General features: G+C 41.6%; 2 protein-coding genes across 5 annotated transcripts in view; one reads left to right on the top strand and one right to left on the bottom strand.

Moving 5' to 3' along the window:
• The window catches only part of F13A1 (coagulation factor XIII A chain), a 191,927-nt gene that overhangs the window by 11,087 nt on the left and 154,588 nt on the right, over positions 1-26,252 (top strand). For 3 of the 4 annotated variants that reach the window (XM_042808749.1, XM_042808747.1, XM_042808756.1), the window contains exon 1: positions 23,614-23,691. The exons of the other annotated variant lie outside the window; for it this stretch is intronic. The gene's annotated coding sequence lies outside the window, so the exon portion shown is untranslated. Of the gene's footprint in view, positions 1-23,613; positions 23,692-26,252 lie in introns of those variants that run through there. 4 annotated transcript variants of the gene reach the window in all.
• On the bottom strand, positions 868-24,354 carry LY86 (lymphocyte antigen 86). Its single transcript, XM_042808757.1, has 5 exons — positions 24,068-24,354; positions 11,757-11,843; positions 10,383-10,511; positions 4,355-4,407; positions 868-1,601 (listed from the first exon to the last, which is right to left on the bottom strand). The coding sequence occupies exons 1-5, from the start codon at positions 24,186-24,188 to the stop codon at positions 1,509-1,511; spliced, it is 483 nt and encodes a 160-aa protein (XP_042664691.1). The 5' UTR covers positions 24,189-24,354; the 3' UTR covers positions 868-1,508.

Raw genomic sequence — 26,252 nt, 5'->3', positions numbered from 1 at the left:
ATATGGGAGTCCATATATATATATATAAGGGTGCCACAGTGTGTTAATTATACTCCTTTCCCATTTTGTGGTGCTTACTGTGAGTTAGACCTCAAGGACATGCTCACCTTTAGGATGGCAGGTGAGAATTTCACTGCGCACAAGGGAAGCAAGGGACTGTCCCTTGCCTTCTCACTGCTGGCTGCACTACAGTGTTGGTCATCTGTGTGGCAGGGATGCTCCTGCTGCTCAGGAAGTTGTGCCGTAGGCATGTGGGTGTGTAGGACAGACTGCATGCCAGAGCTCCTGTGTGGCCAGCTGTGAGCCACAGCCCCAGCTGCCCTTGTTGAGCCTCTCCAGGATGAGGCGTGCAACACAATGCTTGCTTATTTGTGAAGCCGTGCTCGGCTCCAGAACCTTTCTATAGCTGTAATTCATGCCCCTACCTCTCCAAATCAGCACTCAAACCCACTCCTGATCCTTTCCCTGCAGTTCCAGTTCTCCAAATGGATCTCCAGACTCGTGATCCTGACCTCCAGTATCTCTGTGCTTGGTTATCTATTATTATCCATCAGCTGCGCCAGATCCAGAGGTTCCTGGAATGGGAGGTTTGGGATGTGCTGCACCTGGGAGCTTAAGTTGTGTTTATGTCTCACTCAGGAGCTCCTTGCTCAAAGAAAAGAACAGTTTGTCCTCTCTTAACATAAGATGTGCATCAATGTGGCTGATGTTTCTTTAAGACAAACAACAACAAAAAACAACTAGCCCATTTAATTTATTTCCCTCAACCTCCCCCCTTAGGTGCTCTTCTCTCTGCTTGTGGGTGTTTTATTTTTCCCCATATTAAGGTTTGGAATGGTCCAAGAATCATGAGAAATGTGAAGAAAATATTTTTTTTCTTGCAAATTTATTGACAAGCGAGATCAGCATGTAGCTTAAACAAAATGATTCTCATATTACTGTAAGCATTAAAGAATAAAAAATATACAAGAATCCTGAAAACGTAAGTGATATCAATAGAGTGGATGAACATGGAGGGATGAAAAGAGTCATGCTCATCGTATTTGGTCTTTATTCTGTGGTTACAACAAAATCTATAGCAATGGAAGCTCCAAACAAGCCTTGTGAAAAACTGAAAATGTTGAGGGCTGTAACTGCATTATACATACGACAGTTTTCTTTAACCTGTGTTAGAAATGGATACTTCCATAGCTTACTGCAAAAATCTGTTTTGGCTCTCGCCTCTTCTGCCTTGTACTATTTTCATCCTGAGATGGGAATGTTGGTATCAAATACTATGTTAAAATCAAAAAGTGGGCTACAGAGTGCATTTGGAGATAAAATTACCACTAGAGGGTAGGGTCTAGTGACTTCTCCAAAAAAGTGAATTACAAAGAGGAACAGCATCAGAACCACCATGTGAGAATTCTTTCCTTCAGAATCACTGAAGCATGCAAGCAGCTCGCTGGGCTTGAATAGTTTTAGGAATCTGTAGTTGTAAGGAAGTTGGACTGGGTATGTTGTTTTAGTTAATAATCTAAATAATTTTTCACAGTAAAATCTGCACAAGCAACAGTGACGCCATCTTCGTTAGTCAGCCTTGCTGCAATGGTGTAATCCCCCTGTGTGAGGCAAAAACAGAGCAAGAGATTAGCCCAAGAGTAGTAAATAATTGCTTCTGGTTTAGGAGTGAGTGCTCTTCCTAGAAACAAAATAACACTTCTCCCCTCGTGTTCCTCCAAAATATTTTCTGTCCGAATGCATTTCAGAACTGGCGGAAGAGTTGCCTGTATTTTCTGCCAAAATGTTCTCATCAGAAATATCAATGCTGACAGCACAAGTTTAAAATTAAAACAGTGCATGGGGAACAAAATGTTTTGATGCATAAAAATTCCTTTTAAAACTATGTAGCTTATCATGTTGCTTGTGAGCAAGCACAGTTCAGGAATAGGAATGGGAAGAGGTGCTCAGTTGTCTGGCACTTCTTTCTTTCTTGGATCTTGTTGTTCAGGGTGTATGTTTTTATATAAGATGGAGACTTGGAGATGTGTGTGTATATATGAGTCAATCCGTGATTAATTCTTATGTGGTAAAAACAAGAGGTAGTCTAGAATCAAACTGTGCAGTTAAAAATACTAATAATTTTTTTTTTTTTTTTTTAGGAGGGAGGTTGTATTGGTCAAAGCCACCCTCTCCAGTAGAGAAGGAGAAGCATGGCAGGGAGTTGACAAGCCTCAGTCCAACAGAGTGAGAGAAAGAGGTGAACTAGATTTCATCCTCTTTGGATTATTGGCATTGTGGTATTTTTCAGTGCTCTCTGCAGTTTGGAAGAGAACAAGTAAGGGTAGGCATGCCAGCAGCAGGGGAGAGCTTGGCAGAAGTGGCCTTGAATTATAGAAAGCTCTTACCCTGCTCAGGGCATTTCTGGTTGTGAAGCAGAGGGTACCATAGCTAGAATGAGTTGGGCTTTTCTCCATTTGTCTTTCATTGTGGGATTTCTAAGGCAGTAACTGGCCTGTTTTCTCGCAGAGTGGTTCAAGCTAAGCATAACATCCAAATTTAGAAAGAGGCCCAATGGCAACACACTCACGAGAATATAGCCTTGTTATAATTGCTGTGAAGATTGTGTAAATGTCCCTTAGGCTGGTCAGATGAGACTACTTTGGAATGAGCAGAAGCTGATTGCTGCATGGAAGGATAGTGTTATTTGCCTGATTGATTAATTAACAGTGAAGGCTTCCTACTCCTTTCCTCACAAGCATGTTAATTCTCCAGAAGTTTATCGTTTAATTCATAGAAGTGAGTTTTTAGTAACTCATTTTCATAGCTCATTAGTGACTAAGTTTTCTCATCCTTCAGAATAATATTTTCCTCATGGGTAAAAATTGTTATTAAAAGAAGATAGTGAACAGTCTTAGAATTTCTGTCTCCAAATTCAGCTGATTTTCCAAGAATTGGAGTTCTGCTGCTCTGTGTGCACGTTTCAAAGTTTCTTTTGATATGATGACCTATGCCTAGGTTTCCATAGAGCCTTTACTATGGGAGTGCCATCAGTATTTAGCAAAGCTGCTCCTGGAACAGGATGCTGGCTGATACAAGCTTGGACGTTCCTGTGTGAGGGGCTGGAGGAGAGAAGATGTTACTTGACATGGCGTCTCTAAGCATGACATTAAGGAAAGTACATTTGTGAGGATGGGACAACAGCCTGCATAAGGGAGCCCAATTCCCTGTGTGAGTGCCTGGAAAGTGAAGGTTATGGTTGCTGCTGTCACCAAGGGACGACTGAGATGTATGCATAGTAACTGTCATTACAGAGCCTTGATCCTCCCAAAACTCAAATACCTTCATTCTTGCCTGTACAAGACTCAACTGTCCAGGGCTCGAGTTCTTGCTCTGTATCCCTATTATGATCCTGTCTTTTTCTTTTCTTGTGCTTGGACCATTGCAGCACTGATCAGGCCTTAGACTCTCCTCTTTGAGGCTGTAACATAGGTTCTTTGTCAGGTGCTGAAGAAGTGGGCATTCTTGCTATACTTCTCTGTGTAAGCAAGTCTACAGGGCGTCTGACCGACTGAAGTGTGTGCTTCCATTTTATGTGACTAGAAATCATTTTTTATAGGCTGGTCAAATACAGCTTGAAGTTGTGCCCAGTTAAGAGGGATCATGGTGCTTTCAGCATTTAAGACCTATTTTGCTTTCAGTGTAATTGGGTTGAGATTTAGGAAGGAGACTTAGCTGAATGTGAAGAAGGCTGCTTGTAAAGAACATCTATAGCGGACAACTCGATCAGAGTAGTGCCAAGGGTACTGCCTGCTTTCTCACCTTGCTAACAAATTCATCTTATTCCATGAGTCCAAAGAAAGTGTTCTTGCCCCCATAGCTTCTACTTACACTAAAAGCTTAGAAGACATCTGTCTCTAACACTGTATATGCATGGTGGATCAGGTACAGTTGCAATAATTACCTAAATTGCCTTTATAGCTTGTGAGGATGAATGAGCATCTCCAAATTGTTCAGCCCACTAAGGGGTGAGCTGAACAGCAGCCTTGGTCTCTCAGAAATCCCTTGGAGGAGCTGCTTCATTTGTTGTCAGTTTCAGAGTAATAGAGGGGGAATCAACTAAAGAACTGTATGGCTGCATGGCTTAGTGCTGGTAGAGGAGATCTGCTATCTGAAGAAAACCTGGCTGTCGGGATAATGTTGGCTCTCCATGCTCTAAGCATAGCCTCTTAATTTTGTATTGAAAAGACCAGCCATGCTGCAGTGTGCCAGCTGGGGGAGCTTGGAATATGCTGGCAATCATTGCTGATAATCTTCTGATTGTATCTCCTCCAGAAAGCCCTTTTGCTTCAGAGCACAGTGGTGATGAACTTACCTGTGGGATTTCTTTGATTCCCAGTGTAACTGGTCCCTCATAGTAGAGATGTTCTGGAAGCAAAAATGATGATGGATGATTAGATATCATGCAGCACATTTCGGAAACAAGCAGCTGAGAGTAGATGCTTTTTTGTAATAGCACTTAAATGTGCTCCAGTGACAAGTGTTACAGAACTGCAAAGTGCTCAATATGTAGTCTTGCAACAGCTATCCCCAGACAAATGTCAGGACATGTAGTGCCTTACGGGGAAGGCAGTGCCTGAGCTGAAGGAGATGGAGGAGGGAGCCCTGGCATTGCACAACCAGGTGGTTGTTCCTGTGTCAGCATGCCCCTACAAATGGGGAAATGGAAGGGGAGCTGAAAGTTGCTAGACATGAGTCCTTAGCATGATCTGTTCAACACCTGGAGATGCAATAGTTGAACTATGCTTTTTCTTGAAGTTGTCAAAATGATGATCTGAGCCGAGTGTTTCTGTAGGTGTAGAGTTCTGACTGCTTGCTGAACATGACCTTAAAATAATAACATTTATCTTGCTATTGAGGGAGCGTTCACCGAGTTGCTTGGTGTGCTAACGCCATCACAAATTGTGTTGGTGACTGGAATAGAGCCCAGGAGTTGCACCTTCTGATCTTTATCTCCCTAAATGTGAGACACACTTGCTTTTCGCTGTGGAAGAAGGAACAACTTTAGCATTAATAGACCGACTTCACAAACTGTTCTGCAATTCCTCCTACTTTTTCATAGCTTGCTGGGCCGAACTGTGTAGACTTGACTGCAAATAAAATTCGTAGATGTTTTGGTACAGAATTTCTTACACAAGTTGCCCTGTACCAGTCATGGAGAATGAAGAACTGTTTAAAGATTCTCTTTCATAGGTGTCATGAAATATTCTTTACTTTGACAGTGACAGTGGAATAAGTGTTTCGTCATATTTAAGTATGCGCTGGCATCTTGATGCGTGTCACTTCTAGAGAGTTGATTTAGTACAGCATCGCTGTGTTTCTTTAAAATGTTTCTTGTTAAGGAATGGACAAGAGGTTTGTCATGTATTTGTCACATGGTCCATCCCACCATACAATAGGTGTCTGAAATGGAAATCAGTCCTCAGAACATCTTCCCCATATATCGTGAAATATTAGTCAATGCCTTCATTTAACAAACTTAAAAGAATCACGACTATAGTATGCACCAGAAAAAGAGGAGAAACATGAGACATCATGTTTCATCAGTGTCCCACACCTTTGTATTAATAAGAAGTTTGTTAGAGGTGATGCCTTGGTGACTGTGGGAGGTAGAGAAGTTGCAGGACTTCTAAATGATTCTCTGAATAACCTAATACCAAAACTAAGAATACACTCACAGTGTGCTAACTTCTCACTCTCAAACTCTTAACTGTATAACAGCACTCCTTTTCCTCTGCTTCCCTGGCTACTTCACCTGAGCCCCAAGGAGTCCTTTTCTTTTCAAAGAGCAATTGCCATCACTGTTTGCTGCTGTGCATGAAGAAAGAGCCCTGGAGTCTGACACATCTCTGCTGCAGAGAGTGGTGACTCAAGAATCTTAAAAATACAACACAGCCCACTTAGTTCACAACTTACTAGAACCTAAATAGGAGTTTAAAGACACTGCATACTGCATGATGTATGTGACAAGTGACTTGCCTGGGACTTGGGCCATATGTGTATGGAGGTGAGCTAAGGCTTACTGTGAGTTGCGCCCTTGGAATGATGCAGACTCTGCCATGGTTCATTTTGTGCTTTGTATACACTTACTTTCAGTAAAAAGCCTAAAATAAGCCTTGTCTTTCTCTTCTTCAATTAGTTCCGAGCTTAACAAATCTTAGATGACAGCAGAGGAGGGTAGAGAAGAAACTGGGCTAGGAATCATAACCTTTCTCTGAAATCCTTTTTCTCTGGGATATGGAAGTTCCTCTTGGATCATGTAGTCCTACCTAGACTGCTGGAAAGCTCTCCAAAATCAAAATGCAGAGAAACAGCATCCAAGTTCTGCAAAGCCTATATTTAAAATGAAATAAGAGGCATCAGGCCATTTGTTTCTGAAAGGATGGCAACACTTGGCTCTTTCTGGTGGTGCCTGGTGTCCAGTGACAAGCCAAGAGGCAATGGACACAAACTGGAACAGAGGAGATGCTATCTGAACATCAGGGAACAGTTTTTCTTTGAGAGTGATCAAGCAGTAGCACAGACTGCCCAGAGAAATTGTGGATTTTCCATCCTGGGGGATAGTCAAAGGCTGTGTGTGTATAGTCCTGGACAACCTGCTCTGTGAGGTGCTGCTTGAGCAGGAAGGCTGGACCAAATGTGAGGTCCCTTCCCAACTCAACTGCTATGTGGTTCTGTGACTCTTGTGACCCTCCTTACTTCTGTGATTATGTAAAAGGACTGTGCTTTTTGAAAGTATATTCTGACTGGAAAGCAAAAGCAGTTTTGAGACCTACCAGAAAATAATACAGAACTGATTTTTCTTGTTCATACTCTTTCCTGACTATGGCAACCTTCTCAGTGCCTACGCTGGCTGAATCAGGCTTCTCCAAGTCCATTCAATGTTTCTCTTGCATGGAGATTTATTGTAATTCCAGAAAAGTAAGCATCCTCAGAGGCTTTAAGGACTGTTGTTTATCACAGCATCCTTCATACAGTCATACACACTTTCCTCCATTGAAAGAAGATGTACACATCTGTTGCAGTAACTGTAACTGTCACAAACACTGAGCTTAGCTCATTGACAAAATTCTGTGGTCTTTATAGAGAAAGCCCAGATGCTTTTATATTTGCATAAAAAACATGACTGCTTGCTATTTTTATGATTGGGAGAAATACAAATTATGGCTACATTTTTCTCATTAAAATTTCCCCCAGTGTTTTTATTAGTCTGATACATGATAGCATGGAAAGTATGCTGTCATTAGTGATATGCTTTTACTCCATGTTCAGCCCTTTTTCCTAGAGACTTAACTGCAGGTCATTTCTGTAGAGGATCCTGAGAAACGTTTCTAATGTACCGTTGATTCAAGGTGATATTGTATTTGCAGCAGCTTTTCACTGTTCCTTCAACCAAAAGTAACTTAATCCCTGTAAGCAAACAGGCCTTTAGCATCTTCCAGTCTGATGCAGAGCTTTCAAATGCATAAGAACTTCCTCAGAACTACTTGAAGTTACCAGTTACCATTTATCATGAAGATGCCTCTCATTCCCGACAAAACACCTATAATGAATTTCTCACTCCTCTTTCTCAAATCTTCCTTGCACTGAAAATCTTAAACGTTCTCACACTCTTGTACTATATAAAGGCCCTGTACATCTGCACCCACCTCTTCTTTTTCTATGTCTTAAATCTTTTTAGAGCTTAAATGCTCCATGTTGGAGCTCTTCTAGGACACGATCTTGCACCCGTGCGATTGACAGAAAACTTTTGTGAATTTTAGGGATGCAGGAATGAACTGAATAACTGCCAGCTATAGATATACAGTCAAGTGAGAAAAATGTATATAAATACATAACTTGGGGAGAAACATCCACTCTCTTTACTGGGGAAGAGAATGTGAGATGAAGGGGCCAAGCAGGATGGCTTTGTATATCAATAGACCTAGCTTTGTCAGAAACATGTACCTAAACTCCAAGTGATACTCAGCTCTGAATCTCATGCGTTATTCTCTATTTTTATTCCCAGATACTATTTCAGAACATGCTCACTGTAAAACCTACTGAAAAAGTCAATGAAATATGGAGTGGAGTTTTAAAGTCAGGGCTGTATTGTCTGTGAGTGTGAACTTGCAGAGTTATGTTTAAGCCTGCAGGTTGTGGTTGGCACTCTACAAAATATTATCATTTTAAGCCTTTTTTCTCTGATTTTAGTGATTGCATTAGGAAATCTGTTAAATATTACATAACTGTTTTCTTTTGAGGAAATAGAAAATAACCAGCAGTTCTTACTGAAAAAGAGGAAGAGCTGAGCTCATGTTTTAAAACAAAGAATTTAGCAAGTTGGGTTGCTGTTGTTGTTCTTAAGTGAACAATGGCTTATTTCTTTGAAACCTTTGAGTTTTTGCAACTTCACAAGAGAAATATAGCTCCAAAAAATACTTCAGTGCCTTACTTAGGAGTCCCAGTGAGCTGTGCCAGATGTGAGGTTTGCTTAACATACATACTAACCTCCAGCTGTACCAGGTCTCTTAAAGTATTTCTTAAAGTCATTTCAAAGTGGTAGCATTACAGGACAAAAAAAGGTGTTGGTAAGGGAAAACCCTAAACTTTGCCAATTCCATCTTATATCAATCTCTTTTAATTAACACTTTCTCTGTTCTTGATCCACACCAATGAACCAACAGAGTCATTGGCAGAAGTACGTTCTGTGTCATTTTGGGAAAGGGAAGCACAAGTCCTCCTTGTGGTGGGTAAATGCATTCGGTGTAGAGCAGCTTTAAACTCAGGTCACATCTGAACAGATGTTGGAAATACTGTCTGTAGACAACAGTGAAAATAAGGCTCCAAAAGGGCTATCTATCCTTTCACAATGTTGTCTTTCTGTGTAGGTTTTAGGTCAGGCTTATAACTGTGCTAATATGGTCAAAATACAGCTGTGCTGAATTGCCTCAAACAGGTGAGGTGTTTTAAAGAATGTGAGATGTATGTCCTGGCCCAAACTTAGGGATGCTTCTAAAGGAAGATAATATTCAAACAAGCAACAGTGGTATTATATCATAGTGCACTTCAACTAGTAGAAACAATCACCTGTCAGTCCAAGATTTAGGGACTTGAAAACCCTAGGAGATTTTAGCTTTGTAGTTTAATGTGCGAAGAGCAGTTTGTGCTTGGCTCAGGACCGGCTCCACTTCCTAATGTGTTCCCTAAAGGATGTTATTAAGTATCTCATCAGAGCAAGATAGTTTTTCACTAGGAATATGGCGTTTATTTTTTTTCTTATAATTCAGTACTCAACTGAGGAAAGCTGCAATTTTTTTTATTCTGTCTGGCTTACAGGATTTACATAATTGGTTGCTCATGCAGCATTTCTCTATTATTCTTTGTGGTATTTCTATGGGGTGTGAAATGTTTTAGTAATTTTCCAGGGGTTGTCTTAGCACTGTGTGTGGCAATGAAGCTCACAGCCCATGCACGTGAAGTGGTACAGTGTTATCGTGATGGAGATGAAGGTGAATGGAAGAAAAGCAGAATTCCTGAAACTTTCTCTAACAGCTCTGTGGCAAACTTCTCTGCGATTCTACTTCTTTAGCCAACAAAATGATTGTGACATAGAAGTGATTTCAAAATAGTGACAATAGCTCTTCCGGACCTGCTGTGGCTGTCTGTGCCCTATCTGGCCTGAGTCGTGGCAGAAGAGTCCCTGCAGTGCCCAGGCTCACTTGAGACCAAAGAGTGGTCTGTGCACAGCTAATGCTGCTGAAAACCAACTACAGCACTGGTTGGCAGTTTGACTGACAAGAGCTATAAATCATCTGACAGCAGCATAGACACATGGTGGGCAGAAACAAGATGCAAAGCATAGATGGTACCACATTCTACACTGATCCAAATATCCTTTTCAAGCATAGTTCTTGTTAATTTGTGTTAGGAACTGCCTTTAAGAACAGGAAGTATTATTTGCTTAGTAGTAAAGAATGTGTTCAGAACGCCTTGTTTGTTTGTTCAGCCCTTCCTCAGACAAAAATAAAGGCCAGTTCTGAAATGCTTTTTGCTCACATGACAACCACGTGGCTATAAATAGGGCTTATGAACCCCTCTGCTGTTGGATGTGGTCACGTAACCAAAGTTATTTTTTATGGACTTGAAATCCCATATGTGTGCAATATTCTGTGATTAAAAGAAAAGCGAGCAAGCAGGTTAGAGGAAAAGCGTGCTATCCTACTGTGTTTCTGCCACCCGTTAACATGCTGTTGAAATAAACATAACATTACAATATATTGGTGCATTCAGTAGCACAGCGGGTGCATACTGCTTGCAGTACTCAGTAGCCATCAGACATTTTAGAGTGCTACCTAAATTACCTCCTTTCTTCTTGCCACAGAAAATTAGCTTAGTAATGCCTGGTCCACAAAGTGTCTCTGAGTAGCTTAAGACAGTCTTCCCATTTATGATCAGATCAAGTTTGACATACAGTTCCTTGATGCTTTGTCCTGTACAGAAAATAGAAGGAGTGCTCAGAGAAAATGCAAGGTTAAACAGGCTTGTAAATTTATGTATTATGAAACTTTCTATTTTTTCCCTCCCTGCCCCTCGTTTAAGCAATTATACAGTTTTTCTTCACCGAGAACTCCTGAAACATAGAAATCTATGCTTCAGGAACAGTTCTCCCAGTCCCTCATATACCTTGACAAGGGACATAGTAGCTTACATTTGTATTTTAAACTGTGGTCATGACCATTCTCTGGCATAGGAAAGGTTGTGTCTGTAAACCTAAACTTTCTTCCTGTCTCTAGCAGTGTGATCAAATCTAGTGAGCTCTTGGGAGCAGCCCCTGGCCTGTACCTGCTGCTTGGAAAAATGTCCCAAGCCAGACTTTTGCTGTGAACCAGCAAAGCATCTAAGTAGTGCTGCGAGGTTGTTTGTTTGGGCCTTTATAGACAAGCTAGTGAGGCTGCCAGATCTAGAGGCAGGTCCTGTAATCGGAGTTGTTGGAAAGGTATTTGCAAATGCCTGTACTGTTGTGTGTGGGCTTGTTTAACTTTGCAGCCACCTGATAACAGATGCTCCCCAGGCAAAAGGGCAGCATATCAATTGAGAGGATGACTTCTGCATGTAAGAGGGCATTCCAAAGTGCTGAAAGATGCTCAGCTTACAAACTCATGTTTAGTACCAGGAGTATGCAGCAGTGCACTCTCATTTGTTGTAGCAGCAGAAGGTGAGCTTGGGGCCAAAAGGGTGGTTAGAGGTTGGCTTGTCCATGGAATGGTCAAAAGTCAAGCTGTAACTAATATTAACTTGTGCACCAGACCCTTAGCTCAAATGCAGTACTGATTTTGACCTTCAGTTGCTGCTCAGGGAAGTGCTGAAGGATGTAATTCTGTGGTGCTGACACAAGGGTGTGGGGTCTGAAGCCATCTCATTCAAAGAGACTCTCCCCAGATAACTTAGCTGTGAAGACAAGCCCTAGAGCAGCCCCCACCTTGGCTATCCCCACTTAGAGATGAAGGGTAGGAGAGGAATGAGGACTGACAACTCTGTGACTTGCTCTGAGTTACATACACGGTTTGAGGCAGGACTGGTAACATACCTGACACTCTTCTAGCCTCACACCAGTTTTGAAATTTCTCAGAAATGAAGTATTGTTTTTACTTTATAGGAGGTTTCTACCCTTACTTACTTAATACCAGTGCTTAAACAGACCTGCTTACGGCACAAGGAAATAGGAACTCACTTACTTAGGACCATTGCAGCTCTAACATCAAAGGTGTGGGTTGTGACATCTGAACAACGGTCAATGCTGAAAGCGAAGTCTTGCTGGGGATCTGTCAGGAAAAACAGAGCAGTGAGTAACAAGTTATTTTTTTTATAATGAGATACTGACTGTATAGAAAACAACAGTAGTACGAAAGTGTCATAAAAACCAAATTAGATATTTTCTAGATATTTTCCATGACAGACTCAAAGCTCTTACACCCTGTGTTTAGTAGTTATTTCTGTATGAAGTTGACTCGGTGGTTGTCTGGGAATCTAAATCCTGGCGTTTGGAAAGTCCAAAAAGGAAAAACAGGTAGTGTGGCTGAGATCCTGCAGTGCTTCGTGCTGGGCCCACCAGCATGTGATATTTGTAACATGGGAAATATTCTGCATTTCTTTTCTGGGAGACTTTAGCAGAGCTGGGGACAAGGGGAGCCCTACAGCTGCTGATTGACGCAGATGTGGCTGTTACTGCTTTTTGTTGTGCCCTTTTCTCAGCATGAAGCTCCACAACTGGAACAAATATTTGTACCTTCTCCCTTCGTTCCCTTGGCTCTGTGCTATGCCCAAAGGCTCGCCAATGTGTCACTTTCTGGTGACAGCAAGCAGCAACAACTGACAGCTCCGTTGCTGTTGGCACTGCTGCAACCAGCGGCACAAGAAAGAGATTTCCAGAGCCGTGGCTGGAGGTGGAAGATGTGGCTAGTATGACTGCGTGTCACCTAACCTATGGGTGTTTGCTGTAGCAGAGCCTTAAGGCCTGTTTTAGGCACGTGTTTGGCCCTGCTGCATCTTCATGGCCTGCCTGTGCATCTGTCTCTCTGTGCAAACGGAAGAAGCTGGGGGGACGATGGGCCCAGGCCCATGAAGTGGCACGCACAGAAGCAGCCGCAGGCTCCACGCTTTAGAGAGAGCTGTTGGTGACAAATTATAGACTTGGAAAATGAATTCTGTTTCTAAGTTATTATGGCTTGTGCTTTGAGGTGATCATCTTACTGAATGGAAAATAATGGCTTGGGAGAATTTTGCTTTGATGCTGTGGTGTAACTTGAGTCAGCGTCTTCTGTGCGGCTGAGTTAGTGTGTCTGTAGTGCTTCAGCTCCCTGCCTGGCCCTGTTTTTGCAGCAGTGTCCTACTGCTGTAGCAGCTACCAGGGACCAAGCCTGAGTGACCGAGGCCTGTTTATCTAGAGGAGAGCACCAAGGGAATGAAAGCACCAGGAGGACCTGGCAATGTTAGCCAGACTTTGCAGCCCGTGAGTTGTCAGCATGGTCCAAGAGGAACTCCCAAGTCCTAACTCCTGACAACTTTAAGTAACTGTTCAGAAGAGAGAGGTAAAAACCTCTGGCATTCCTTGTAGCTCTGTACCTGAGCTGTATTTCTGCTTCCATAACACTAAAGCTACGTGAACTGCTTGGGGCAAGAAGCTGGTGCCTGGAGTTGTTCATGAGCTGCTCAAATGTGGCAGGAGTTAGAGGACTGTCTGTCCTCCCCTTCCATGGTCCTGTCAGTTCTTGCTTTGTTATTGCAGCTTCAGAAGTTCCCATAATCGAGTTTCCTGCTCTAGCTGGAAAGAGACCCAAACTTCCCTTTTTTTCCCAGGGCCGTTATACCTGCTTCCTCTCTGGTCTCTACCACCTCTCAAGGCTTGGTTTTCCCTTTGCTCTGGGCTTCTGCAAGATTTTCATTTCTGTTCAGTTCTGGTTTTGGTGTGTGGTGCGAGGATAAGGTTCAGGAAACAGCTGCTCAAATCCTGAGCAACTTGGAGATTGGTGCCTACATACAGCACTGGTTATCAAATGACAACAGTTGTCAGTCCTGTAACGTCCAGAATGGAACAATGGTCAAAGATGGCACTGCAACAGCAACATAGATCATGATCTGTTTCTTTTCAAAGAGACGAGGTTGTGCTTTAATCAACAAATAGATTTGTGGTATTGGGGCTAAAGGCATTGTTGTTCTTTCAGCGTGATTTGTTTCTTTCCAAAACTGCTTGATGGAAAGGGGATTTTCATGAAAACAAGCTTTGCTGGAAAGAATGGGTTTCTTATCAAGAACCTGACCTCAGGATTGCTTTAGTTTGAATGCCTCCTATCTTTTTTTTCTTATGGATTGAGCTCTTTTGCCAGGTGACCAGTAATATAACCATGGTGTCTCCTCCTCCATCCTCAGAGATGCAGTACAGAGGGACACTGATGTATCCAGACAAGTGACAGTACCTGACAAGTACCTGTTTCCCAGAGAAGAGGAAACGTGTGTGAAAGCACCAACATGAAATATTCCAGAAATATTTATATATTTATGAATTAGAGCACTTGGATTTTATGTTGTTGCTCTGTTGCTGTGAAACCAACTTTTCTACTGGCAAAAAAACAAACAAACAAAAAACACCAAGCCCAAACAACAAAAACATCCAGCAAAATAACCAACAATTAATTTTATGACCATCTTCCTGTGGAAATTCAGGCTAACCAGCATCCTAGATACTGCTGTGTACATTGCAGACTCCTACTGAAATCAATTGAAAGGAAGGCTGTTTTGCTAAAGCTATGGTGCCAGGGAGTCTGGATTCCAAACAACGTAGGCAGAAAGGGTACTGCTAAAAGGAGATTAAAGGAAATAGTATTAATTTTCTTAACCATTTCATGTGCAAAGATGCTTGTAGATTCAGTTGTGCACTGGGACCAAAGGTAGCGTGCCTCATTCCTCTTTCCTTAAATATTGAGGAGTGCCTTGTGTGACAAAAGCAACTTGCCATTTTTTCTGTTGCACAACTGTGAGTCACTGTTTCTCTCTTATGGAGGTTTAATACTTACTCTTCCTTCTTGCTTCAATCTGAAGCGAGCTGGTTAGACTGAAAAAAAATGCATGTTATGTCTTTCACATGTGCAGAGCAATAACATTTACCATTAAATCTCTCAAACACGTGGGGCTGCCCTTCAGCCTTCCACTTCCCTGCAACATTTCATAGTGCACAGTACTGTATGTTCCCAGACTTCCCTCCACCCACTCCCTTCAATCTGCTCTCTCTTCCATAATTAAAGTAGAAACTCTTCAACTGGTTGCAGAGTTTTGCTTTTCCAGTTCAGCTTTGATATATTACCAACACTTAAAACGTTGATGGAAATTTTGCAAACATGTTGAGGTTTATTAATGAAAATCTGCTTACTGAGAGGGGAAAAGGGGCATCTAGAGTGTCTCTTTATATTCACGTGAGAAAAGTTTGGGTTGTAACATTTGTAGTTTCATAAAGGTGGGCAGGAGCAGGATTTTGACTGAAAATTCTCTCTGCTGCTGCTATGTCCCTCAGAGCCAGAGCTGCCAGACCATTAACAGCATTATGGAAACTGCATGGCTGAATATGAAACACTTATTATTGTAATTTTGCTGGGCTACTCAGAAACAATTTGTCTTTTCTTCTCCTTCCCTCTCCCTTATCTTGTAAACAATCACTGGCTTTACTGTCATCTGAATCTGCTCTTAAATCCCACTGCTTCCATATGAGTATGAAAATCAGTGGTTATGATTGAACTAAGAGCAAGTAGGTGAGCTCTGCTTGCAAAAAAACGTATCTGTAAGTCTTGCAGTGGTGAGAAAACTCTCCAAGTTGGTAAGCTTTGTGTCTTTCAAATTCACAGTTAGGAGAAATTGGGTGAAAGTTGTGGAGTTAGGTGGAGTTATGTAGCTGGGCTTGCTTAGGGTCGAACAGATTGGTGCTAGAAGAGATGTATACAAATACAAGGAAGAAACCTATTTAGTAATTACCCAACAGTCTTCATCTTCGAAGCTGTTAATAAAATTAAATCATTAGTCCTTACGTCCTTACAATATTCAAGCTGATAAAAGGGAAGGAAAGAATGAGGAACCATTTCAGATCTCAGATTCTGTATCCATTGACATTTTTCCTTTAATGCCTATTTAAATAAACTAACTTGAATGCTTAGCATTGTATTTGACACTGTGGAATTTATTTACAAGGTACTGAGGAAGAAAGTCCAGCTGAATTAACAAGTTTCCAGTTTCACTTAGAGACTTCCATGAGTATCTTCAGTTTAATGAACTTCCCTTTGGGTCTCGCCTTCCGTGCATGCCGCAGCCATATTCAGACATGGGAAGAATGGAGACCCTCTTTTCAGAAAGGAGTGGAATAAAGTGTGACTCAAATCAGCTGGAGCTAGTTAATCAAGATAAGGATGCTTCAAGGCACTCACTTCAGAGACAGGACCAATCTTGGCCTATCCTTAGTTTCGGAGAGGCACGCTGGCTTCCTTTGTAAGAGCTATGACTTGCTTTGTCTTCTGTACCTTCTGTATCTTTCTGACTTGCTTAGGCAACGTGGAGGTTAAGAAACAGCAAAGTCATTGTTAATGTATCCTTAACATCCCGGGGTCTATAAACTGTGAGTTAATAGCTCTGCTTCCTTTCTGATAAAACTTACATGGCTTTAGAAGGAAGCCTGAAGATTTAGTCTCAGTAAAATCTGTAAGCTAAAAACTCCTAGAACGCTAGCAAGAGAAATTTAAGTTATGGTTTTAAAAAAAAAGTTCTTGCAATTTTAAAATCATTTTCTCTCAAGAACACTGAACATCAGTAATACAAATAGCAGTTGCATGCAATTACGTACAGGTGTTACAAACCATGAAGGCTGTAGTTTTGGAGCTGAGTGATTCCAGCATCTTATGAAACAATTTAAGTTAAGGACTAAGTGTCTGTCTCTTACTACTACAAATAAAGGTCGTTGCTGAGTGTACCAAAAATTGCAAGTATTCAGAAACGGTAACCCAGAAGGCTGGTAGCTTCTCCAGCCTTGTTACTCTTGTTACTGGGGCAGTGACTCTAAAAGTAACAGCATTTGGGGTGTGAGGACCAGATATGGGATGGGGAGCTGAACCCATGTGCAAAGATATGTGGCAGAATGAGACAAAGGAAGAGATTTGTCTGGTCCCACGCCAAGCAGCTGGCAATGAGCTGGAGGGAAGCCTCTGTAAAGGCATCAGAGGTGAGGGGCTGTGTTTGGGGGTAGGGCTGTGTTTGGGGGTAGGGCTGTCAACGTCTTGTGTAAAGCAGACCTTCTAAAAACCTGACTCGAGTCTCCCTGCTTTTTCCTGCCCAAACCACCTTTACTGATAGCAGACTTGTAAGAGCTGTTTGTAAGGGCTCAAGGAGATACCCAGTGTCTGAGGATTCATGGGGACTTTTCTTGCTTTTGCTTCTGGTTATATTTGGAGAGACTGTGTGCATTGCTGTGCTTTGTGTGGTATGACAAAGCTTTGTCTAAGCTTGTTTAAAAAGACAAAACTGAAAGATACTGGCTTTGAGAGATAGCACATACAGATCTGCATTTGTATTTGATAATCCTGATTTGTCCTAGTTAGCTTGAGAGAAGGAGGGAGACAGGACAGGCTTCAGCTACAGCAGTCTAACAAGAAAATACTGCATTAATTTAGGCCCAGCAGGGAATGTATTAGAGAGAAAGTCTTTGTTCTTCTGTTCTGCTGGTAAGAAAATACCATGCGCTGCATGAGTAAGATGCATACAATAACTGCCTGGGTCCTAATCAGATCTGTCTCTCCCTTCTTCATGTGTTTCTTTATCATTCTTTATATTGTTCTACTTGAGACAGATCTCTGAGCATCAGAGCTTGCCACTAGGACTGGAGATTCACAACAGACTTATGTCAGAAATAGAACCAAACATTACTAGAAGCTGCCCTGCTGTTAGACACATGCCATGCTCTGGGATAGCAGGCTCTACTGCTGGTTATACAGAACAGTAATCAGCAGAATATAAATGGACTAAATGTTCCCATTTTCCCAGGATGGGTTGAAATCCACCACAGGAGTGTGGCAGTAAGCTATAATTGGAATGGCATCCTCTCTCTGCTAAGGAAAGTAGCTGGGTGCCTGCCTGCCCAATCACTGCTGGATCATTTGACAGCAGCCATCCATCTTCAGGTGAAGAGGAAACTGGTGCATTGAATTATTTTCTGATAGCTTTCAAGATCTTAGTTCTTGGCAAGCAGAAGCTCTCCTGAGTCTAAAATCAGCATCTGGGATGGAACAGAGATTTGGGGTTCAGCATGTAGTGGCTCTTTGCAGCATATTTGGACATCTTCTCCTCAGTGGCTGCTGCTATTCTCAAGTTTTAGGTCATCTTCTTGATGTTGCTGCAATCACATAGCAGAAGTCATTTTGGTATTTGTGGGCTGTGTTTTCATTTTTCTTGGATTGCATTTGCTGGTTGTTAAATTGCTGAAAGAAACCCAATCACCTTCCACCCATTTTCTCTGGTAAACTGTAAGCATTGTAGGGTCCAGAGGTTTTTTGGGAACCTTCATTACAGCTCTAGGTGAGACAATGTGGCAACATCAGGAAAACCTAGTGGTATCACATATGAATAAGCAAGGAGTCAGAAGTTCAGCAGAGCTTAATTCTTTCCACAACTTCACTGAAAGCATTACTATTGATTTTTTCTAAGTGGTTCAAAGTCTAGATGCGGAACATTATGTTTTTTGCTAAAGTGTCATAGAGGTGTGAAATTGTCTTGTGTTCTTCCTCGCCATTTACGTTTCACTAAAGACTCTCCTCTCTCTGAAATGAGGTAAAACTAAGCTGGAACAACCTGAGAGTTCACACAGAGAAATAAAGTTTTAACCCACTCTCATGGAGTGGAGAGTGAAACCGATTCATGAATTTTAGTTCATGAAGGAACCAAACTTTTTACAAGTTTTACATGGGTAGAACTAAAGCAAAGTTACATATGCACTCACATCCATGCTACCTTGATTCTGATGATAGCTTCACTTTATTAGGAGCTGGAGCTAGAATTGTATCTGTCAACATCTGGCCTTCCCCCTGGAGTAAGTAAGCTACACCAGATGAGTACAGCAGCCAGGCTATGACACTAAGATTGCTTGGACAGAGCAAATAAAAAATGTTTTCAAGTCAAATTCTTAAGTTCTTTGATTGTTTGCCCATTAGCAATTTATGCAACAAAAGATCAGAGGGGAGCTGGTGTCATGTGGCTTTAAATAATTTAGAAGTAGAAGCAATTGCTGGAGACTGCTTGAGGGAAATAAATAAATAAGTCAAAGAGAAGCATCTGGCTCAATCTGTCTGCCAAAAAAACGAAGAATAATAGAAAAATAACCTTCTTTTATGAAGTGTCTAGCAGAACATTTGCCCTGAAGATGCGTGAGCTGAGGATTTTTTGCACTTTTCTTTGCCAGCTGAAGCTATCAGATTACTTGTGTCCTTCATCTAAAGGATATGCATGTATGTGGCTAGCAAGGAAAAGAAACCAGCAACTTGAACAAAGCAGAAAGAGATGTGCTGTGAAATTAGTGCTGCAACAGTGACAAATTAGCAGGACTGTTTGCAAGTTGGTATCCCTGATTTATCAGGGATGGGGGTTGCATGTCTATTTAAAACAAACAAAAACAAAAAAAAAGGAAAAGGGTTTTAAGAGAAACAGTGTGTTTGATCTCTCAGTGTATAGGAGAAAGAATGTGATGGCCTGAATGTGTGAGGGGAACACCGGTTACATTGAAACTATTTAGCAAGGACAGACAAATGGTCAGGAAACAGTACTAACAAGTCTATCAGTGTCCACTTTTTCATTTTTAAGCACTGAGAAGTTCCCTCGAGGTGGAGCTTAACAGGAAGGTTAACAGCTACACTGTGCTCTCCAGACGGAGCAGATTCTAAACCAGAATAACCCTGTTCGCTTCAAGTATTTTATTTTTTGCCAAGGTCCAGATCTGAGCTCATGAGTATAAAAAGCAATGCAAATGAGATTTTCTCTGTTAGTAAATGCAATCCAGTGCAAGATCATATGGAGGTGGACGGTGCTGCTCTCTCCTACTTGTAGGGTAGGGAAAATCTTCTTAGTGAACACATGCAGTTTAACTTTGTTCTCTATAGGAGAAAAATAATTCTCTCAGGGGTGCAGAGGGGCCTGCTGCTGTCTAGCAGAAGACATTAATTAAAGCAAATAGTTGCCTATATCACTAAATGTTATTATTTGTTTGGTTTTGAACCTGTTGGTGGATAAAATTGTAAAGAAGAGTACAGTTGGTTTCCTGTGAAGGTTCTGCAGTACTGCAATATGAAATGAATGCTGATTGATTCCTCCTCTTGTGAAATTTCAGCTAGTGGCTGGTAGCTGAGCTTCGGATGGAAAAAAAAAAAGACCAAGGTCAAATGTTATTTGGGAAATGTTTGTCTCTGCCTGATAGTCAAAAATCCCACATGCCCTGAACACATTTTATAAAGCCTGAAGAATATACTTCAAGATTTAACGTTGAAGGTCCTGAAGCTTTCCCTGAAATTCCATGTTATTTACTCCTGTGCATAGAATACAAAGTCCTTAATAGTGGATGCTCTCCAGACCCTTCCTAAGAACCTTACACCTGACCAATGGTCTTTTCTGCTTTGTCAAGAAATCTCTGTTTTCAGGCAGCAGGCAGCTCTGAAACCCTCGAGGTCCTAACCTGAGCATAGAGCTTTGTTATTCACTAAGAATACTGGTCAGCTTATCCTGCCTGAAACACAAACAGATATCCTGACCTAGCTAAAATTGTAAGATAAAGCTGTAAAAACACTTGTAAAACGTTTCTGATGCACCTGTAGCAGCAATCGCCTACTTTATTTATGCAATGAAGAGGGCCCCATTTGAACACTACCCCGTAGCAATGTTTTCATGGTGCATTAACACAAGCTTGGACGAATGGTCCAGAGGCAGGTGCCAGCAGCTGCACTGAGGAGCTACATTTTGTAGTCTCTGACTGCACTGCACTTTGCACTTCCAGGTAGAAGCCTGACAATCAGAAACCATCAGAATCTGCTCACGGCACTTGCTGTTGTTGCCTTCTTATCTCTCCCTTCCCACAGAACTGCCTTTTAAAATGTAGCAGGAAAGATCAAAAGTATTTTTATTGTTAAAATCACAGTGAAATTAAAAAGGACAGGAATAAGCCATTTGTGTAGCAGATTCTTTCCATGTCTCCACATAGACTTGCCAATTACAGTTCTCTTTTCTCGATCAGAGATGTTAACATGCATTGCTTTTATCTTAGGATCCCTGTTCAGGTTTTTAAAGTGATTTCTGGCCATTTGAGGTCTTCCTTCGTTTTTGTCACTTGTTCCTGGGAGGAAGAATGGCACTGATGGGAAATGTCTTGCTATTTATAGACTGTCTCGGTGTTATGTCTCCTGTGGTTATGTAGAGGAGGCAGCATAGTGTCTGTTTACTTACAGCCCATCCATCTCCTAGCCTATATTTCTTGCTATGGACTTGCTGCTGAGAATTTTCATCTGTTTTCTTTTAGATTACATTCCCATCCCCTCCCTCTCCTTCCTCCCAGAGTGTGTGACTTTGACCACTGTATCTTGTCCAGCTCTTTTTTAATGCATGCCTTAAGTGCCTGGTCCTTGAAGGCTTGGTCTGATACGCCTGGGTGAAACTGAGGATCCCTTCCATACGATCCAGAATATGGGGTGAACCTAAGAGCTTGATGCATGCCTGTAACATACCCCATTATAGAGGCAAGGCTGCAGCTAGGGCAAGAGCTTTCAACTGGAGCTGGGACTTGCTTTTAAGAACAGAGGACTGCTATTCTTTCTGTATCTATTGTCATTTATCCATCTAAGCCTCTCTGCTACATTTATCACAGTTATATTAACTCATATTTTTAGCTTCAGTCAGATTTTTACTGCCTTATAGAAGAAAATCTGATAAACTGCAAAGCAAAAATGGAGCACAGCTCCATTTTAAATACTTGGACCAAACTCTGTTATTAATCTGCTGATAGAGGGCATCCAGTTCCAGAAATAAAGTTGTGAAGTACTTGGCTAGCATTCCCCCAACCTTCTTACATTTTACTTGATTCTACCCTGGTGCACTGATAACGTCCAAGAATTTATAGTAACAACAATAGGGGTGAAATTCTGGTCCTCTTTAGGCCATCAGGGAATTTTTTACCCTTTTTTTTTTTTTGTACTGGCAACCTCACTGTAGATATTTTATCCCCCATGGTATGCAGGTTGAATAGTTTCACCGAGACAGAATGTCATTTATTTGGGGATTGGTTGCATTCAGTGAGGTTTAGTTTTGCAGCTTAGCATTATTGTTCTTCAGTAGTTTGTCAGGATGATGTCTGGGGCTGCTGGGATTTGTTGTCACAGTCCCTTTTCCCCACCTCTGGTCTGTGAACCAGGAAGGTGCTCTAGCTTTTTTTAATTCCATACCAACACCTTGAAGAATGAGCAACAACGTGTTTTAGACAGTCTTCCCTTTGGAATATCTGAAGTATTTGTGGGCACCTGCCCAGCATTTATGTTGCGCTTGCTGCTATTACAGAGTTTTCATGAAGTTTGTTAGGAAAGAGTCTTGTCAAAACTAGGCATGTGATTTTTCCCTCCTGGGTAAGAGTAGCCAATGGGACATAGATAAAGAAAAAAAAAAAAGCTATGTTCTTCACATCTAATTATGGTTGAGAGTGAAATGAGGGGAGAGACTCTCCTTGAAAGCATGATCAGTGTCCTTGTTACAGTTGTGAGCTGGCCAGTGAGCTCCGTGTATTCCCCCATCTAGGAGGCATTTTGGGCCCAGCCTCCTCACAAAGCCTTATATTTTTTGTTTTATGCAAGCTAAAACACTATGAGCTGGATCAGCTGAGATGCAGGTGGTGCTTCCTGTTCTGAAGCTACAGGTAACCTCAGGAAAAGGCAGGGCAGAACACCATAATAGCAGCTGCGAGTGTTCCCTCAACTGTATCTGCCAGAGCTGCAAAGAGAAGAGGAATCAGGCTTCAAACAAGGAATCTGATTTAATTTGTGTATTGTTTCCTAGTCTCTGTAATCCTCCCATCTCCCATACCTGTAACTAAGAGAACAGAAACCATTCTTGTGTTGGGACCTGACTTGAGATCTCCGACTTCTGCTTCTCAAGCTGTGATTCCCTCGTGAATGAATGTACCTGTTAGCGTGGTGTGCGTGGCAAACCAGATGAGTGATGTGTAAGCTTTAAACAAGTACATTTTGTTAGGTCCAGTGGTGTGCGTAGTAAGAAGCAATGCTTGACTGACACATGCCCTGCAGACAAATTTCATCATCATTTGAACTGACACAAAATGTAGCCTATGCCCCTATGTTAAGGCATCTTATGCTGAGACCTGTTGAGGGAACGGAATTGGTTCATACAATGAATTCTTACTAAAATAAAGGTAAAAGCAAAGGTCACACTCAGTAGCTAATTAAATATTTTCTAAAGTGGTATACCCATTTATAATATGTAAAGCCTGACTTTGTTCTCCTTGGAGCAGGCCTGGAAAGAATTGCATTGCAAATATTTATTTACCTCTCTTGTCCCTCACTGGCTTTATTTTAATGGGTGTGCAAAACTGCATGAAAGCTACAAGGGAGAAAAAGCCCCCCGGGAAAGCCTTTGTATCTGGATGAATTGGAAAAACAAACTCTAGGGTGCTCATTTGCCACGAATCGCTTTTCACATCACGTGCAGAAAATGAATGAAGCGTCTGTGAATCTAATTCCCTTTGTCCCAGTTGTAAAGCAGATCAGCACAATAGGAGAGGCACAAGGCCAGCAAAGCAAGAGGTGGAAAGCAGGCACCATTCAGTGAATTCATTTTCAGTCATCCCAGTGCTGCTTGCTCCTTTTCTTCTCTACAGATTTAAAGAACAAACAAACCCTGTGGTTCCTGGGAAATGCCTCTGTTAAGTGCTGCTGCTGAAGCCTCGCTGAGCATGGCGGCAGCAGCTGAGAACACGATTCCTTCCCGCTGTCACACCGGGTCCCTTGTCACTCCAAGTGGGAGGACAGAAAGCACATCACCACAGCCCAACTGTGCAGAAGGAAGCCAGTAGATCAGGGCATTGAAGAGTCTGTTGTCCCAGAGGTAAAAAGGAGAAAGATTGAAGCTCTTTCTGTTGTGGTTTTTTTTTTTGGTTCTTTTTTTAATAACTGAGTTTTGAGATAAAAATCTTAAACATCTCTCATGCTGAACTGATTTTTTGACAGCTGTGTAGTAATCTGAATTAGGTTACGTTATTTCCTCTCTATTATATTCCATCTAAATACATTTGGGTGCATGCATGTCAACCAAACCAGCTATATGTGAAAGACAAAACATTTGAGCTGCAAAACCCAGTGCCAGCTTGGGAGTGTAACCCTTCCATTCATTGCCTGGTTTATAAAAGCACCTCTTGCTGTATAAGAACAATTCTGTTGCCTAGCTAAAAGGAAACGGAAAATGGAAATTTTAAGAATCTCACCACAGCTTTTGTAATATATCTCCAAGTTTTCCTCCTTGCAGACTGTGTGTGTAGGCCACTCTGTGCTGGCATCGATGCAAAGCAGGACTAAGATGAGAGCGAGAACATTCAATGTCTTCATGGTTGCAGTGGCAGTTTGCAGGATTGATTCTTCTGTCTCTTGCTACTCTTCTGTGGGTTAGCTGCTCCTTCCTTCCTCCAAGAGAGAAACAGGAGTTACTACATTCATGCCTGAAGAATGGTTAAGTGAGCCAATGCAGCCTCCAGATTGCCACAACGTGGTGTAAACAAGAGGCTAATCAGAATTGGAGGGTGCTGTTTCCGTGTGCTCAGACTTCTGCTTTCTGCTTCGTGTTAGTTTAAACTAATGACAAATGAGATAATAACACCTACTCGCCACACTGCATAGCCCTGTCTTGGTGCCTGCTGGAACAGTACAGCAAACTGTTTATTTTTTCTCTCACTGCCAGTTTCTTCTCTTGAACTCAAAGCATTTGGGTCAGGGCTTCAGACAGGCTTATTTAACCCTGCTGGCTGCAAAATGTAATCCGAATCATCCCATTTTAATCATGCAAAGTTGGACCAAATGTTGCAAGGTGGCCAGTTTGGTTTCTGTGTTTTTCTTGGTGAAAAATCTGTGTGCTGGAGGGAAGGGAGATTTGTCTGAAAAAAGCTGGCACACTGGGGAACCAGCTCTCAAAACTTTCAGGAATGAATCCTTTCTGCTTGACTCTGCTAGAGGCTGCATTTTCATTCATTTTGGTCAGTGGTTCTTAAGAATGTACGATTCAAGAGTAAACCCAGTCAAGTAAACCTTTTTCCTTCTGTTTTCCCAGTTATTCAACTGCCCAGTAGTGACACCGCATTTGTCATTCATGCTTTTTTTTTTTTTTTTTTTAAAGTAGTACTTCATGCACAAATTGGTGGCTTATGCAGATGGCAAAGAATGATCAGTAAGGAAGGTAGGGAGGATTGCTTCAGCCGCACTAAAATTCTCTTATTTACTTTAAGATCCAGGGTTTGGAATAGGATTTCAAAAGGCAGTTGCCAAAAAGGACTTTTCTGGACAAAGTATTAAATGGAAAAAACTTACAGGCTAAATTCAACCCTAAAGCCAATGTATGCAGTAGTGTTCTTCTCTGGGCTGCAGACAGGAGAAATTGGCTCTGTAAAGTGACAGAGTTGGATAAAAGATTTCTTTGGCCATCTCAGTCTTTCTTGCTCTGAAAGCTGCAAGTATCATTTGCTCTTGCAGCTGAATAAAGTTGAGGAAGAGAAAGCCAATGTACTTTAGCAAGCAGGAAGGCATCTAACAGGATAATTATGAAATAATGCTAAACAGTAGAGTTGTTCCTGAGGCAAAATCCTGGCCTGAATAAAGACAATAAAAGTAATCCCATAGATTAGAGATGAGGCCAAGATTTCAGCCATGATGTAGTACATTTGAAAGCTAATTCAGGACAATCCAAGAGACCGTGCTTTGGATAATGAGATTCAGGCCTATTTCACGTTTTGGATACTATCATAATGGTAAATTGCATGTCCAGGGCCAGGGTGAGAATTCAGGCAACTGTCCCTAGGCACAGTGTATGTGTAATAGGCACGTAAAGGGATGTGGGTTAGGATCTGTCTGACTTGAGCAGAGTTGTGGTGATACCCAGCTGACAGCTGGTGAGAGCAATGCAACTGCATAGAGAATATTAAACAGAGGCAATGTCCGGGATAACTGTAATGAACTTAAACTTGAATGGTATAAAGTAGAAGTCCCTTCCCACTGAAGTCTGTGAAGGGGATCAAAACTGGACATGATGATTTCTTACAAAATACACTGCACTGTGTGTCAGATCTGTGAGAACATAACCTTGACATTTTATTTTTTCCTTAAGCAGTGATACAATGATCCTTCCTTTAAAATGTCAGTTCAATGCTCAGTGAACTAAGCAAAACAAAAGATAGGGCAAATGTTTGAAAGATATCCAGTGGGACTGAGGGTATCACTAATAAGCTAAGTTAAGCTCAGGACCAGTCTAGAGATGAAAATAATTGTAAGCTGGGAAAATACATGTGGATAGTATTATATATTTACCCTGTTCTTCCTCTTCTCTTCATGCCTGCTCATAGATAATGCTGAGGCACATTACTGGGTAAAATGGAGCCCAAGTCCGGATGGGAATGGTTTACCTGG

This window comes from Centrocercus urophasianus, unplaced genomic scaffold (assembly GCF_019232065.1).
Source record: "Centrocercus urophasianus isolate 14NV4802_14NV808 unplaced genomic scaffold, USGS_Curo_1.0 seq_11, whole genome shotgun sequence".
Lineage (NCBI taxonomy): Eukaryota > Metazoa > Chordata > Aves > Galliformes > Phasianidae > Centrocercus > Centrocercus urophasianus.
The sequence above is the reverse complement of the archived record's forward strand: the minus strand, read 5'-3'. Positions and strand labels throughout refer to the sequence as shown.